Raw genomic sequence first — 13,626 nt, 5'->3', positions numbered from 1 at the left:
TGTGGCGCATCCAATAAGCACATAATTATTGTGCTCATTTTAGACATACCCCGTTTATAATGGACGATATTAATAACCATTATTCTGACTTAATAACCAATGGTCATAATATCAACTTTATTCATCAATTCTATGTCTATAAATTTTTACTAATTTTTTTTACCAAACATACTAAAAAGATCTAAAAGATATGTTTCACTTAAAAAAAATATTTTTTAATCGAAATAAGAAAGCAAAAACGTTAAATCTTAATATTTCTTTAGAAAAAGTTTTTTTTTTTTTATGTTTTGATGCAGTTTTAAAAAATATTTTTAATTTCTTTGTAGCACCTGATAATCAGTATTCACTAGTTTTGTTTATTTATTTATTTAAAAAACCTCTTTATTGAAACAAAAGAAAAACAGAAAAGAAAAGAAAAGGGGCTTTATTCTGCAAAAGCCAATCTAAAGAGTAAAGACCGTCCTTCGTAAGTATGACAGCGTCAATTAAATAGACAACAATGTACCAAGTCACCACACCAACAGTATCACATTCGCACACTGACAAACAACTTGTTTTTCATTCAAGTCTTCCCATTGACTTTGTCAAAGTCTTTCTCCCTCACACTCCTAACGCACCGCACACGAAGACAAGACTGTGTCACTGTCTCCCTCTCTCACACATGTTCATGTTTTAACTCTTTATGTTGAAGGCTCCCTCTTCTTCTTCTCTCATTATCAGCTACCTCCCAATTCCCAATAATGCACGCTTTTAGCTTTACTTGAAAATCTCTCCCCACACCCACAGGTAAGGTCAAATTCTTTCCGGGCTTCTCTTTCTTTTCATTGCATTTCTTTTTCATTTTCTTGTTTCTGGTCATTTGTGGACGAATTATGCTTGAATTCTCCTACTGATTCGTAATTCAGTTGTAACTGATCGCTTTGCTACTCGTAACACTACACAAACACCTATCTATAATTGTAGAGATAGAAAAGATGGTGGGAATTGGGATGGACATTGATGCGTTTGCTTACTCTTTATTTGAAATTAGTGCCTGGATGCTACATGCACTCGAGTTATTGTGTTGTTAATTTAGGTCAATTGTGTCTAGTTCTATTCTTCTAAGCTTCGTCAAGAAATTTTCCAATGTATACACAATTCTACACAGGGTCTCCCTTATGATGCATTATGTTTGGATTTTGTGTTTGAGACAGAAACTTAAACACAGGGAGACAAGACTGAAAATTTTGTAGTCTTTGATTTGGTTTGGTTACTGAGTCGTTAGTCTTTGGCTTTCCCTGCTGCATTGGTTATTTCTGTATTTCCGGTTATATATAATTGGCAAGGCCCCGTTCTTTTCAAATATAAGTTGAATTGAACTGTTACATTTTGAAATAGTTGAGATGATTCATAAATATATGTATTGAATGTGTTGTTTGCTTGATAAAAGATTACAGTTGTCAAGGAAACATGGCTAGCTTTGAGAAAGATGAGGAGCCAATGCTGTTAGAAACACGTGGGCCGCGATCTGATGAACATGTGGATTCTAATTTCCGGAGGCTTGTGACAAGGACACGAAGTGCATCAATGTCGATTCCCATGGTCTCCATGGAATCATCCGACAGAGAAGCTACTTTTGTGGGGCATACTGGTCCACTACGTACTGTGAGAAAAACCCCTTTTCCTCAAATGAGTGGTCCACTCTATCCCACCCAAGGAACTGGAAATCCTTTACAGCGTAGCAGAGTTGTGGCAGGAAACAATGTAGGGGAGAGCAGGACAGAAAGGTTCCGCAACACAGGTGAAAGTCATTGGAATAACAACAATGATAGGAAGAATGAACACTTACTGAGGTCTGGGCAATTGGGAATGTGTAACGATCCTTATTGTACTACTTGCCCTGCTAACTTTAAGGCTGCCCAACAAGGAAATTCAAGAACTTTGTATAGACGTGATCCCGTGGTATCTTTCGTTCTTAAATATATTAATTTCTTGCCACAAAATTATTGTCATGTATTGATATTTTAATCTCAATATGTTTTGTTTTGCTCTATATCTTTATTTTCGTACATGTCTGTGTTCTGAGTTCATTTCAATGATTTTTTGTTACTCTTAATAAATTTATAGGTAATTAGCTAAATTATAGTGCATTATGTGCTTATCAAGTATAAATAGTTTATAATTGCATAACTTTGATGCATTTTTTTTTTATATTTTTTCCATCTCAGTCACATTGATCTGCATTATTTTCCAATTATGTAGTTATGGGTTTCTGAACTTGTATATCATCATATGTAATCATATTCAAATATTTTTATTCTATCAAATCAAGTGATTCATCTATGAAAAACACTCTGTTTAAATTGTGTCCTAAGGCATGAGTTCAAGCCTAGCTTCTAAGGTTCATTTGATATGTGATTTTGGTTTATCATGATACATGAGTAACTAGTGTCAACAGAATTGATTGGATATTTTGGCAAAATATTGATAGAATATCTACCAGTATATTAGCAGAATATTTGCTCATTCAAATCTGCTAATTCTGTGATTGTGCATCTGTAATTATGTAATCAAACTCTGGGATTGTGCAGCTGTGATTGTGTACTTATATCCTAGATTAGGTTAGCCTAGCTATAGGTAAGCATATGAAATTAGCATGTGTTTACTCTATTTAATGCTGTAGAAAATTCAGAATACATAAAAAATAATAGTTTGCAAAATCTCTTGAACCTTAAGAGTAAGACTAATTCTCATTATGGAATTGATTTAATAAAGCTGCTGTGTTCAAGGTGCATAATTACATTTTTTTTTCTATTAAAGTTTAGGATTTAGGGTTCAAGGTACACAACTATTGCTGTTGTTATTATCATTGCTCAATTTGAGGGGCAACAAAGTGTTGTCGATTAACAATTTCTGGTGGTCTTGTTTATTCAATACTTACTTTTCAAAGGCCGTTTTGACAAGGGCCTGTGTGTAGTTTGATCATCTTGTAATCTTTTCCTTTTCCATTTCCCTTTTATGAACATCTATTAGCAATTTAGCATCACCTTTAATAACCAAGAAATTTACTTTCTGTTGTTTTTCTATCATATTTTGTGTTCATAGTTCCATAATGTTCTCTATGGAGATGCCAAGGGTTTCGCTAGAAAAGTTTACTCATTTTTCTCTTCTCATATTCCTGGAGTTATGAATCCTCACAATAAAGTTGTGCAACAATGGAACAAGGCTTTGGCTATTTCTTGTTTGGTGGCAATTTTTCTAGATCCATTATTTTTCTTCTTACTGAATGCGCGGGAGGTATGATTGTTTACCTTTTATTTAACTACAAAATTCCACTAGTTGACACTGATAATCTTTTCTTGATACTATTTGTAAAATGTTTACACCCTTTGGGTGTGGCTGTTCTCCAGGGACCTGTGTTACGGGATGCTTGTCCATCGGGCTGCCCCTTTTTATTTTTAAACTATTCTCTACATTTTTTTTTCTGCAGGATTTGAAATGTATTGTTATCAACTGGCCAATGACAGCTACACTTGTTTTGTTTAGAAGCTTGAATGATGCCATATATTTCTTGAACATTCTTCTTCAGGTAATTTCTAATTGATGATCTGTTTTGAAATATTCTGATAAGTATATTTCAGAAGAGTTTTCTGGCAATAAATAATCGGGTTTAGAAAATCTTTCATCAATCAGAATTTTCTAACCAACGATGTTTGTGTTGCATATACTTACAACGATGTCTCTTATGATATGAGTACTTAATATCTCCTTTACCTCTGAAAGAAGGCTTACATAAAATTTTAATTGATGGCTTGTATGTATTTTGTAGCAATATGATGTGTATAAAAAGTTCCTCTGAAATTTTATGTTATGATAAATATTAAAATGCATTCATCTTGCTTAAATAACTATACCAAGTTGCATGTTTGCAGTTTAGGTTGGCTTATGTTTCTCCCGAGTCAACAGTGGTTGGTGCCGGAGATTTAGTTGACCATCCGAAGAAAATTGCTTTACATTACCTATGGGGCTATTTTTTGCTTGATTTATTTATTGTGATTCCCCTTCCTCAGGTAAGTTTCTTGTCATCATTTATTTCTCATGGAAGCATAGCTTTTGGTACTTCTCTTCTGCATCCTTTTTGCTGGGTTTCTTCTTTTCATTTTAGCTTCATATTTCGGGTCTCCGTTTGAACTTAATACTTATTCGTGTTTTCTCTCCACATCTTTGTTATATGTATTCTTGTTATGGTATATTTTTTTATTGTCTTATATAATATGTATGTAAACGGTTTCACTGTAAACATGATATATGATAGGACACAATGACTTTGCTTGATCCATCTAGCCGATCTCACATAGTGGGATAAGGCTTTGTTTTTGTTGTATAATCGATATCAAAAGAAAATGTCAAGGTCCTTAGTTTGACATTTTGTTGGGATTATCATTTGAATCTATAGTGTGTCAAAATATATGAAAAGGCTAGAGATTCATATATTTTGATGCTACTGTAGAATAATACTCTCAGGAACATCTGTATATTGTTTGTTCTCTTGTTACTATATCCTCATTTCTACTATTACTTGTACCCTGTTATCATTTTTAAAGTTTAAAAGTGAACTACAACTTTTACTCTGCTTTGTGTGGCACTACAAAGAATAAATTGTCTATGAAGTATGAACATGAACATTTGCATGAGAACATGTGATTGGAAGATAAAGGAAAAACGGTTTTTTTTTTTTTTTTTGGTAGAAGCAACTATCGTTTATGATGAAATAATCGATCAAAGACCTCTCCTGACACGTAGTGAATTGTGCAGATAATGCTTTATTTCATTATACCAACCTACTTGGGTTTCTCAGGGGCAAATTATGCTAAGAATCTTCTGCGTGCAGCTATCCTTGCGCAATACATGCCTAGACTATTCAGGTTTCTGCCTTTGCTAATTGGCCAGTCTCCAACAGGGTTCATATTTGAGTCGGCATGGGGGAATTTTATTATAAATCTTCTTATTTTTATGCTATCGGGACATGTTGTTGGCTCTTGCTGGTACCTCTTTGGCCTACAAGTGAGTAAAAACATTGTTAGGCTTCCCCTCTCTTCTTTTATTAAATGCTTATATAGATTCAAGACATCGATCATGAATATAACATAAAAGAAAAAATAATAGAAATATTACCTTTTAATTGGAAAAAATGAAGTTCTTTTTCATTATGATAATTGTGTGTGATGTGCTCAGATATTTAATTCTTCTATTTTATTACAGTTGATTATGAAATTCAACTATTAAAGTTTTTTTCATACCTTGGAACACTCAATCATAAATCATGAATGTATTTAGAATCAAGAATTTGATTCTGTAAATGAAAATTATTGTTCTATTACTAACTTTATACACTTTTTTCCCTCTTACTTGTTCCAGAGGGTTAATCAATGTTTTCGAAACGCCTGCTCTAATTCTACTCTTCCTGGATGCAAGAATTACATTGATTGTGGCCTGTCTACCGACACACCAATTGAGTGGCATAATAATGAAAATGCCACTAATTGTTTGAACTCCAGTTCTGGTGTTTTTGAATATGGGATTTATGCCAATGCTGTAAGACTTACCACAGAAACTAATGTGGTCAAGAAATATGTGTATGCTCTGTTTTGGGGTTTCCAGGTATGCAAATTATGTCCTATACTAGTAAGTTTCATGTGCAAATTTCCATTTTGATTATTTTTTTGGTTTGTCTCAACCTTGGCTTTTTTTTTGTTAACCTATTTTAGTAATTACATGATGTACATTCCTGCGGTGAAAAAAATTGAATAATCCTATTTTATATACATCAAACCCCGTCTTTCATATTATTACTTTTTTCCATCTTTGATCTCTTTCTCTAAAACTCATGACCAGTTCCCTTAGGTTTGAAGGAATACTCGGCACATAGTTTATGTTGTGCTGGAATTTTAATTTAAGAATTTTTGGGGTGACAATTCATGAACGTGTGCTCTGATATCATGCCAAGCAACTTAGATCAGTAGTAACTTAAAAAAAGCTCTATGTGAAGACACATTTGATATTCCTTAACTTGCTTTGTGATCTTTAATACAGCAAATAAGTACTCTTGCTGGTAATCAAACCCCAAGCTATTTTGTGTGGGAAGTCCTGTTCACAATGGCCATCATAGGGCTAGGACTCTTGCTTTTCGCACTTCTTATTGGAAACATACAAAATTTTCTTCAAGGCCTTGGGCGAAGGTAGAACTTTTTTTTCTTTCATGCCTAGTCCCCTTAGTTGTTTTATGACAATATTGCTCATATTCATCTGTTTACCTTAAATTTATCTTCTGTTTACAGTACTCTCCATGTGAAAATTTACGAATGATGTTGGGATTGTGGCTTTTAGATAGTGAAGGGGGAGATCAGAGATAAGATAATGAAATAATATGTATGAAAATCACTAATATTATTATATTGCAGTGTAATACAAAAGACAAATTCCCATTTTTGTTTATAATTCATACCCTAATACTACTGAATAATGAAATAGTCATAAATAATGTCACAGCCAATCCTCAATATCATCTCTAGTAGTCTTTGATATTCTAAGATATATATTATATGCTGTCTTTGTATCTAAGAAATGATACAGGTGGGTGAATAATAGCTGCACTCGTGTTAACAATTAACATATCTAACTAGGGTTTTTTACACCCTGCCATGATTTATAAACAAACCAAACATGTCTAATTATTCATAAATAGCTGACTTCTCGGTTTTCCAATTTGTTCATAAAACCTTCTAGAGTGTAAATCGTGACAGGATTTAAGGTTTGTCTTTTTATTCATAATAACTAAGATCGCTATATGTATTATCTCTATATAGTTGTTCCCCTAGTGGGTTTTATGATCAAATTGAAGAACCCACTAGTCTATGTCAATTTATGAGTATTAAAGGTGTTTGGTTTGTTCATAAATTGTGCCAAGGATGTAACAATTTATGAAGATATTGTAACACCTAACTGGTTGCAATGATTTACATAGAAAGTAAACCGGATATATATTAACTATCTCGTTTTGGACAATTCCCCCCCCCCCCCCCCCCCCAAAAAAAATTTTATTTTAAATTTGACATAGGCTAAAAACCCTATCTGAAGTTATTTGTTAACTCTTTATAAGGCATTTTCTGTTTTCTTGGTCAGATTTTTCATCTGCAACATTAGTGATGAAGTGCACTATGTTTAGGCGTTGTACTTGATATATTCTCTTCTATCTTGCTTACAGGAGATTGGAAATGCAACTTAGAGGCCGTGATGTTGAGCAATGGATGAGCCATCGTCGCTTACCAGAAGGTCTAAGAAGGTACAAAATGTAGTTCTTTTGACAATCATTCTTGCAACGGTAGTACTGTACATTGTCAATTGCTTTTTCTATTCATTCCTCATGAATCCCTACCTCTCTTGCCATAATTCTTTTCTTCACAATGTGCATGAGAAATTCACTATTACAATGACCATAGTTATCATGCATACCAAAATTTTTTAAATTATACTTCTGAGAACTTATTTTAGTTCTTGAAAGAGGTAAAATTGTGGGGCTCTACAAGGATGTATGCTTGGATGCTACGAAAATATTATTCCTCCAATGTTTCATTTATATTGCATGCAACTTGAAGTCATTGATAAAATGCGTAAGTGACACAGAATATTCTTGTATTGCAGGAGAGTAAGACAAGCTGAACGATATAATTGGGCTGCAACAAGAGGGGTAAATGAAGAAATTCTTCTAGAGAATATGCCAGAAGATCTCCAAAGAGACGTAAGACGCCATCTGTTCAAATTTATCACGAAAGTAAGTATTAAATATTCGTGGCATACGACTAGTTATATTCACCAGTGTAACATTCTTACATTTTGAGTGGAATGTAATATGTCATTTAGATGCTTGTTATACTTAACAATCTCAGCTAATATGTATAATATAAAATTCTTTTTTACCTTAGGTTTCTCTACTTACATCCGGCTGGAATTAGACAAACATTGATTGTGAAAACCATTTCAAAGGCTAATGATTTGCATATTCATCATGAAATATAACCATGTATTAAACAACCCTGAAAATTTTGTTTAATGATGAGCTTGAGGGTCTATTTGCAGGTTCGAATTTTCGCCTTGATGGATGAGCCCATCTTGGATGCCATTTGTGAGAGGCTTAGACAAAAGATATACATAAAAGGAAGTAATATCTTGTATCAAGGTGGTCTAGTGGAGAAGATGGTCTTTGTTGTGCGTGGGAAATTGGAGAGCATTGGAGAAGATGGAACTAAAATTAACTTAACCGAAGGGGATGCTTGTGGTGAAGAACTCTTGAGATGGTATCTAGAGAATTCATCAGTTAGCACAGGTATAGTAGATTTTGATGCTATGATAAGTCATGTCTCTTAAATATTTTAAATCACTAATCAGCATCTTGGTCTCTATAAATTAAGAAACAATACGGTTTATACATATAGTTTCTCTTGCAGATGGTAGAAAAGTAAGGCTACCTGGACAAAGGTTGCCGAGCAGCAGGACAGTAACGTGCATAACAAACGTGGAGGCATTTTCACTCCGAGCTGCTGACCTTGAAGAAGTAACGATCATTTTCACTAGATTCTTGCGGAGTCCACGTGTTCAAGGAGCTCTAAGGTCATTCGTTTCTGTTTTTTTTTTTTTAATCTCATTTTTTGCCTTCATATAATCTTTGATTTTTTTTTTTATTATTGTTAGAAATCTCGACCCAAAGGGGAAGATTGTTCAGACAAATTACAAACAACACATAATCTCCAAAAAGATTATCTCCTAACCACCTATTATTCTTAATCACCTAAGGGGACATTTTCCTTAGTCAAACCACAACCATTTCATTAATCTCCATAATGTCCCTTTGGCATTACCATCAAGACACTAGAAGACTAAATATATATGTAAAATTATAGCTACTAAATCTATACAACACACCATTACTAGTTATACCAGATCATACAGAATTCATCACTATTTTTTGCTATTTGTCTCCAATTCTCAATCAAAGAAAATTCCTTGGGCTTTGTCCATATAAACTCGATGTTTCTGACCTCTTGCAGCAAATTCCTTAGCGTGTTTCTTTCAAAGTTTTGTCTCCAGAAACTCCTAGTGTCCTCCCTTTGCCATTTGATGATACTTTCCTCTGCAGTTCTTATTACAAGTTCCTCAGGTTGTCCTAGTGATTCTTCAATGACAAATTGTACGACAATTTCAACACCCTGGACCACCACCATTAACCTGTTACCTGCATATATTAATTCACTTACAATGGCCAGCAACTTGTTATTAGTACCATGAACATATTCACCTACTGCATATCTCTGTTTTTCTGGAATAAATTCAACACATAGCCACCAATGTAATTGATGAGCCGATTGTGCTATACAAAGAGAAAAAGTTGGACTCACTTGATTTTTTGTACACCCAAACTTCTTACTTTGAATCTTTTCCCACTCCTTCCAATGACTCAATATCTCCTCCCATGCCTCCTCTTCCTTCGTTTCTTTCAACTCAAAGACTCTACGATTTCTAATCCTCCATGTCACCCATATAATTGCAAAGAAAAGATTAACCCATTTTCTAAACCCCATGGCCATACCCTTTTGCACACACCAAGCTTCAAAAAACTCTCTAATACTACTCGGACTTACCCACACCACACCCCCCAGCATTAAAGCTAAACACCACAACTTGTAAATGAATTTACAATGCACAAACAAGTGATCCTCAACCTCTTCCTCCGCATTACACAGAATACATTTAGATTCATCTCTACTTATAATATTAATCCTAGCTAGCCTTCCTTTTGTATTTAGTTACCTAGTAAAGCAAACCACCCCATCATCTCCACTCTAGGTGTACCATTCCTCTCCAAATATTGCCAAAAAATGCTTTGATTCTGCCACCCCCAACTTTTCTCCCATGGAGGTACTTATCAGTGATTTCACCGAAAAGCACCCATCCTCAGAAAGAGACCAAATAGTATCATCTTCAGTACCTGCATTAAGAACAACATTATGTAAAATAGTATGTAATTCCTCACAGTGTTTACTCTCCCACTCAAAGAAATGCCTTCTCCATAAAAGGTTCCAGCTCCAACAAAGACCATCCCAGAAGCCACAATTTGAGATCAACTCGGATTTTTGCAAAGAAATAGAATACAACCTTGGAAACTTATTTTTCAGACACCATTCGCCCAACCAGACATCTTCCCAAAATTTTGTTTTACCCCCATTTCCCACACGCATTCTGAAGCCTTTCATTACTATTTCTTTAAAGAAATTGTCTTCATTTACCACTTGTACAATATCTCTCCACGGTCCATTCGATTTTGGCAAACCACTTTCCACAACATGGTTATTCAGATGTCCATCATTACAAGAGATAACTATCTTTTTCCGTAGTGGTTTATTTTCCTTTGCAAACCTCCACCACCATTTGAACAATAATGCCGCATTCTTGATGGTGATATCACCCACCCCTAAACTGCCAAACTCCTTTGGTTTTTGGATGTCACTCCACTTTATTGTTGGCATCTTCTTCCTTCCATCTTTGGAACCCCAGAAAAAATCTGATTGAAGAGAGATGATCCTTTTCGCCACCGTCTTTGGTAGTTTGAACAAACTCAGATAATAAAGCGGTAGGTTATTGATCACCGCTCTTATCATAGTTATCCTCCCTGCCCTTGATAATAAGCCTGATTTCCACTTACTTAATTTCTTCTCAATTTTATCTAATACTGGTTTCCATGTTTCAACTCTTCTCGGATTAGCCCCTAGTGGAATCCCCAAATACTTCATTGGTAAACAACTTATAGGACATTTCAATTCTTAGGCTAGACATCTTGCTTCAGAGTCTGAAATCTTTATTGGAATAAGCACAGACTTCTGATAATTGATTACTAATCCTGACATGATACCAAAGCATGCCAGAATTCTCCTGTAGTTCCTCAAGGTTCCCTTTTCCGGTGAACAAAATAGGATAATATCATCAGCGAATTGGAGATGGGAAAGCGGTGTTTTATCTTTACCCACCTCCAATCCCTTGATGAGACCTTTTTCCTTTGCCAACTCTAACATCCGATTCAACACTTCAGCCACTAATATAAAAAGAAAAGGTGATATGGGGTCACCTTGTCTAAGTCCTCTCTTCATAGGAAAAGGATCCGACGGTGAACCATTGATGATAATCGACATGGCAGCAGTTTTGAGAAGTCCTTGTATCCATCCTCTCCAAGCTACTCCAAACCCCATTTTTTCCAAGATATGATCTAGAAACGACCACCTTACCGTGTCATACGCTTTTTTGAAGCCTAGCTTCACAATTACTCCATTTTTCTTTTCTTTTTTCAGCCATGCAACTGTTTCGCATGCAATGAAAGCATCATCCAAGATTTGCCTGTCCTGAATAAACACTGATTGAACCTCACCCACCAAACAATTCATAACTCCCTTCATTCTCTTGGCCAGAATTTTCGATATGACTTTGTAGATACTTCCAATCATACTAATTGGCCTGTAGTCTTTCATCTCTGAAGGCACATCCACTTTTGAAACCAAGGTTACCCATGTCATGTTGAGATTTTTTGGGAGGTAGCTTGTTCTGAAAAAGTTCAACACGGACTCACTAAACTCAACCCGGATGATATTCCACGTGTTCTTGAAGTTGAACATATATTACTCACAGATGCCTCACGTATATTTCTTTAGTAGACCAAATTTTATTTTATTTATTTATTTTTTAGTCTTAATTATCCTTGTTAGTGAAAGATTTTTGCGGATAAAGTTTCGGTTAAGTTTATTTGTTGTTAAGGTACCAACGAGCATATCAGTAGTATGGAGGTCTTATATATTTATTGATGACTATATCTTTGAGATTATTATCGTAACAGTCTTAGATAGTAAAAGCTTTTATTAAATCCATGACTGAAATTGTTTGATAATTTTGAAATTCTAGATACGAGTCGCCTTATTGGAGATCCCTTGCAGCAAGCCGAATTCAGGTTGCATGGAGATACAGGAAGAAACGACTAAACCGTGCCGCGTCACAACTAGATTAGGGTGTAGATTGTGTTCTATTTTATCAATTTTTTTTTTTTTTTGTATAACCAAGCTGTGTCATAGGTTAATATAGTATGTGTTGCTAGCTACCACGTAGAAAATATTTCTTGTTCACTCAAATGATGAATGAATGCTTCAACATAACATGAGGTAACCACGTGCAAGGGAACAGCGGATTTATATTATTCCAATTCGTTCCTAATATATTTTAACTGGGTGAAGAAAACTTGTTATTTGTGACAAAGGAATAGAGATGTTCTTGCGGATTACATTTGCCTCGGCCATGAATCTTTGTAATGAAACATCGCACCAACTGAAAAACCCATATTATCGTTTGCTTCCAATACTGCTCTCGTTCGGCACACCTTAACAATGGCGACAAGGACATAATTGCCTCACCAGGATGCAAAAACATGTTGACAGCAGCAAGAGACTTCAACTTGATTCATCACATTCACAAAAATATACCAAGTACACCGTCTAATTTGTTTGGGAAAACAAATTTTTTTATTTTCGTTGAGTGTTTTTTGTTATCCGTTCTTTGTGAAGTGAAAGAAAAAAAAATCATGAGAATAGTGAAAATGAAAACCAATGAGACATTGCAAATTACAATTTTATGTAACTCTAGTCTCTGCCACTAATATGACAATTTTCTCTAACCCCATACATCTAAATTACTCCTTCATCAAAACTAACTGCTATTCTCTAACCCCATACAACATTCTAAATCATAATATATTAAACCAACTTGAAACTATTTCATAAAACTAACAAACCTCCCTTAATAGGATATTTAATATTTTTTACATTAGATCGATACCTTCTTAGTAACAGAGAAAAACCGATGCCTTGTTAGGTCTCTCTGGATATCCGCTGGCATATTCTTCATCAGCTCTTCTTCCTTCATTCCTCTTGTTGTAATCCGATTCTGAATTTCAGCCTCTAGTATTCTCCTGCATGACGAAATGAAAAACAGAATAAAATCCTATCATATAAATTAATGATCAATTCATCAAATGGAATAATTAATACAAAAGTGTTCTGCCACACATTGTTTCTCTCCTCTAAGACTTCCATCCACCCGTTCTATTTTCTATAAATTCAATTCATACCTTCTTAATTTTTTTGGTAGGCGACGATGCCTTGACCATTGTTCAACTTCGTTGTATCTAGTTAGCATGTTTGTGTTCCTGCAAACAATATTGAAGCATCAAGGACACTGTAATAAAGATAAAAGTAGTGGAACTTTACTATCAAATAAGATATAACAATTAGAATGAACTTCTAATCTTCATTCTACATAGTAAAGGCCCCATTGAGAAATATTTGCAATATAAGTTACATACTAGTTACAAATTTACAATCAAACTTTAAATCATTATATAGAGGAATTGTTTACATAAGTTGAATTAAAATAAAATTGATGAGTTTTATCAAATAATTAAAATAGTGGAGACACAATATTATTTACCTCCGATTAAGGCCTTGAAGAATGCTTTGTATGTTTCCAATAAAAGATACAAAAAGTGAGAGTCCCATTACT

The 13,626-nt window shown here is 34.5% G+C and overlaps 1 protein-coding gene across 2 annotated transcripts; it reads left to right on the top strand.

Annotated features, from left to right (window-relative positions):
- Nucleotides 1-426: 426 nt before the first annotated feature.
- On the top strand, nucleotides 427-12,327 carry LOC107644064 (putative cyclic nucleotide-gated ion channel 20, chloroplastic). 2 transcript variants are annotated; one of them, XM_016347850.3, is made up of 13 exons: nucleotides 427-786; nucleotides 1,430-1,941; nucleotides 3,085-3,276; nucleotides 3,470-3,568; nucleotides 3,912-4,049; nucleotides 4,795-5,043; nucleotides 5,398-5,640; nucleotides 6,073-6,218; nucleotides 7,244-7,321; nucleotides 7,681-7,810; nucleotides 8,116-8,362; nucleotides 8,484-8,646; nucleotides 11,980-12,327. In XM_016347850.3, the coding sequence occupies exons 2-13, from the start codon at nucleotides 1,450-1,452 to the stop codon at nucleotides 12,080-12,082; spliced, it is 2,280 nt and encodes a 759-aa protein (XP_016203336.1). In that variant the 5' UTR covers nucleotides 427-786; nucleotides 1,430-1,449; the 3' UTR covers nucleotides 12,083-12,327. The 2 variants fall into 2 exon arrangements, with proteins under 2 accessions (XP_016203336.1, XP_020980126.1); XM_021124467.2 differs by having other exon boundaries at nucleotides 478-786; nucleotides 1,437-1,941.
- The last annotated feature ends 1,299 nt before the right edge of the window (nucleotides 12,328-13,626 follow it).

Source organism: Arachis ipaensis, chromosome B5, assembly GCF_059453495.1.
Source record: "Arachis ipaensis isolate K30076 ecotype BB chromosome B5, ASM5945349v1, whole genome shotgun sequence".
NCBI lineage: Eukaryota > Viridiplantae > Streptophyta > Magnoliopsida > Fabales > Fabaceae > Arachis > Arachis ipaensis.
The sequence above is the reverse complement of the archived record's forward strand: the minus strand, read 5'-3'. Positions and strand labels throughout refer to the sequence as shown.

Excerpts from the sequence above, each read along its gene's own strand:
- LOC107644064 (XM_016347850.3), top strand. The coding sequence starts at position 1,450 with ATGGCTAGCTTTGAGAAAGATGAGGAGCCAATGCTGTTAGAAACACGT. Across the intron at positions 3,569-3,911 it reads TCTTGAACATTCTTCTTCAG|TTTAGGTTGGCTTATGTTTC; the intron begins GTAATTTCTAAT and ends GCATGTTTGCAG. Across the intron at positions 6,219-7,243 it reads CTTCAAGGCCTTGGGCGAAG|GAGATTGGAAATGCAACTTA; the intron begins GTAGAACTTTTT and ends TCTTGCTTACAG.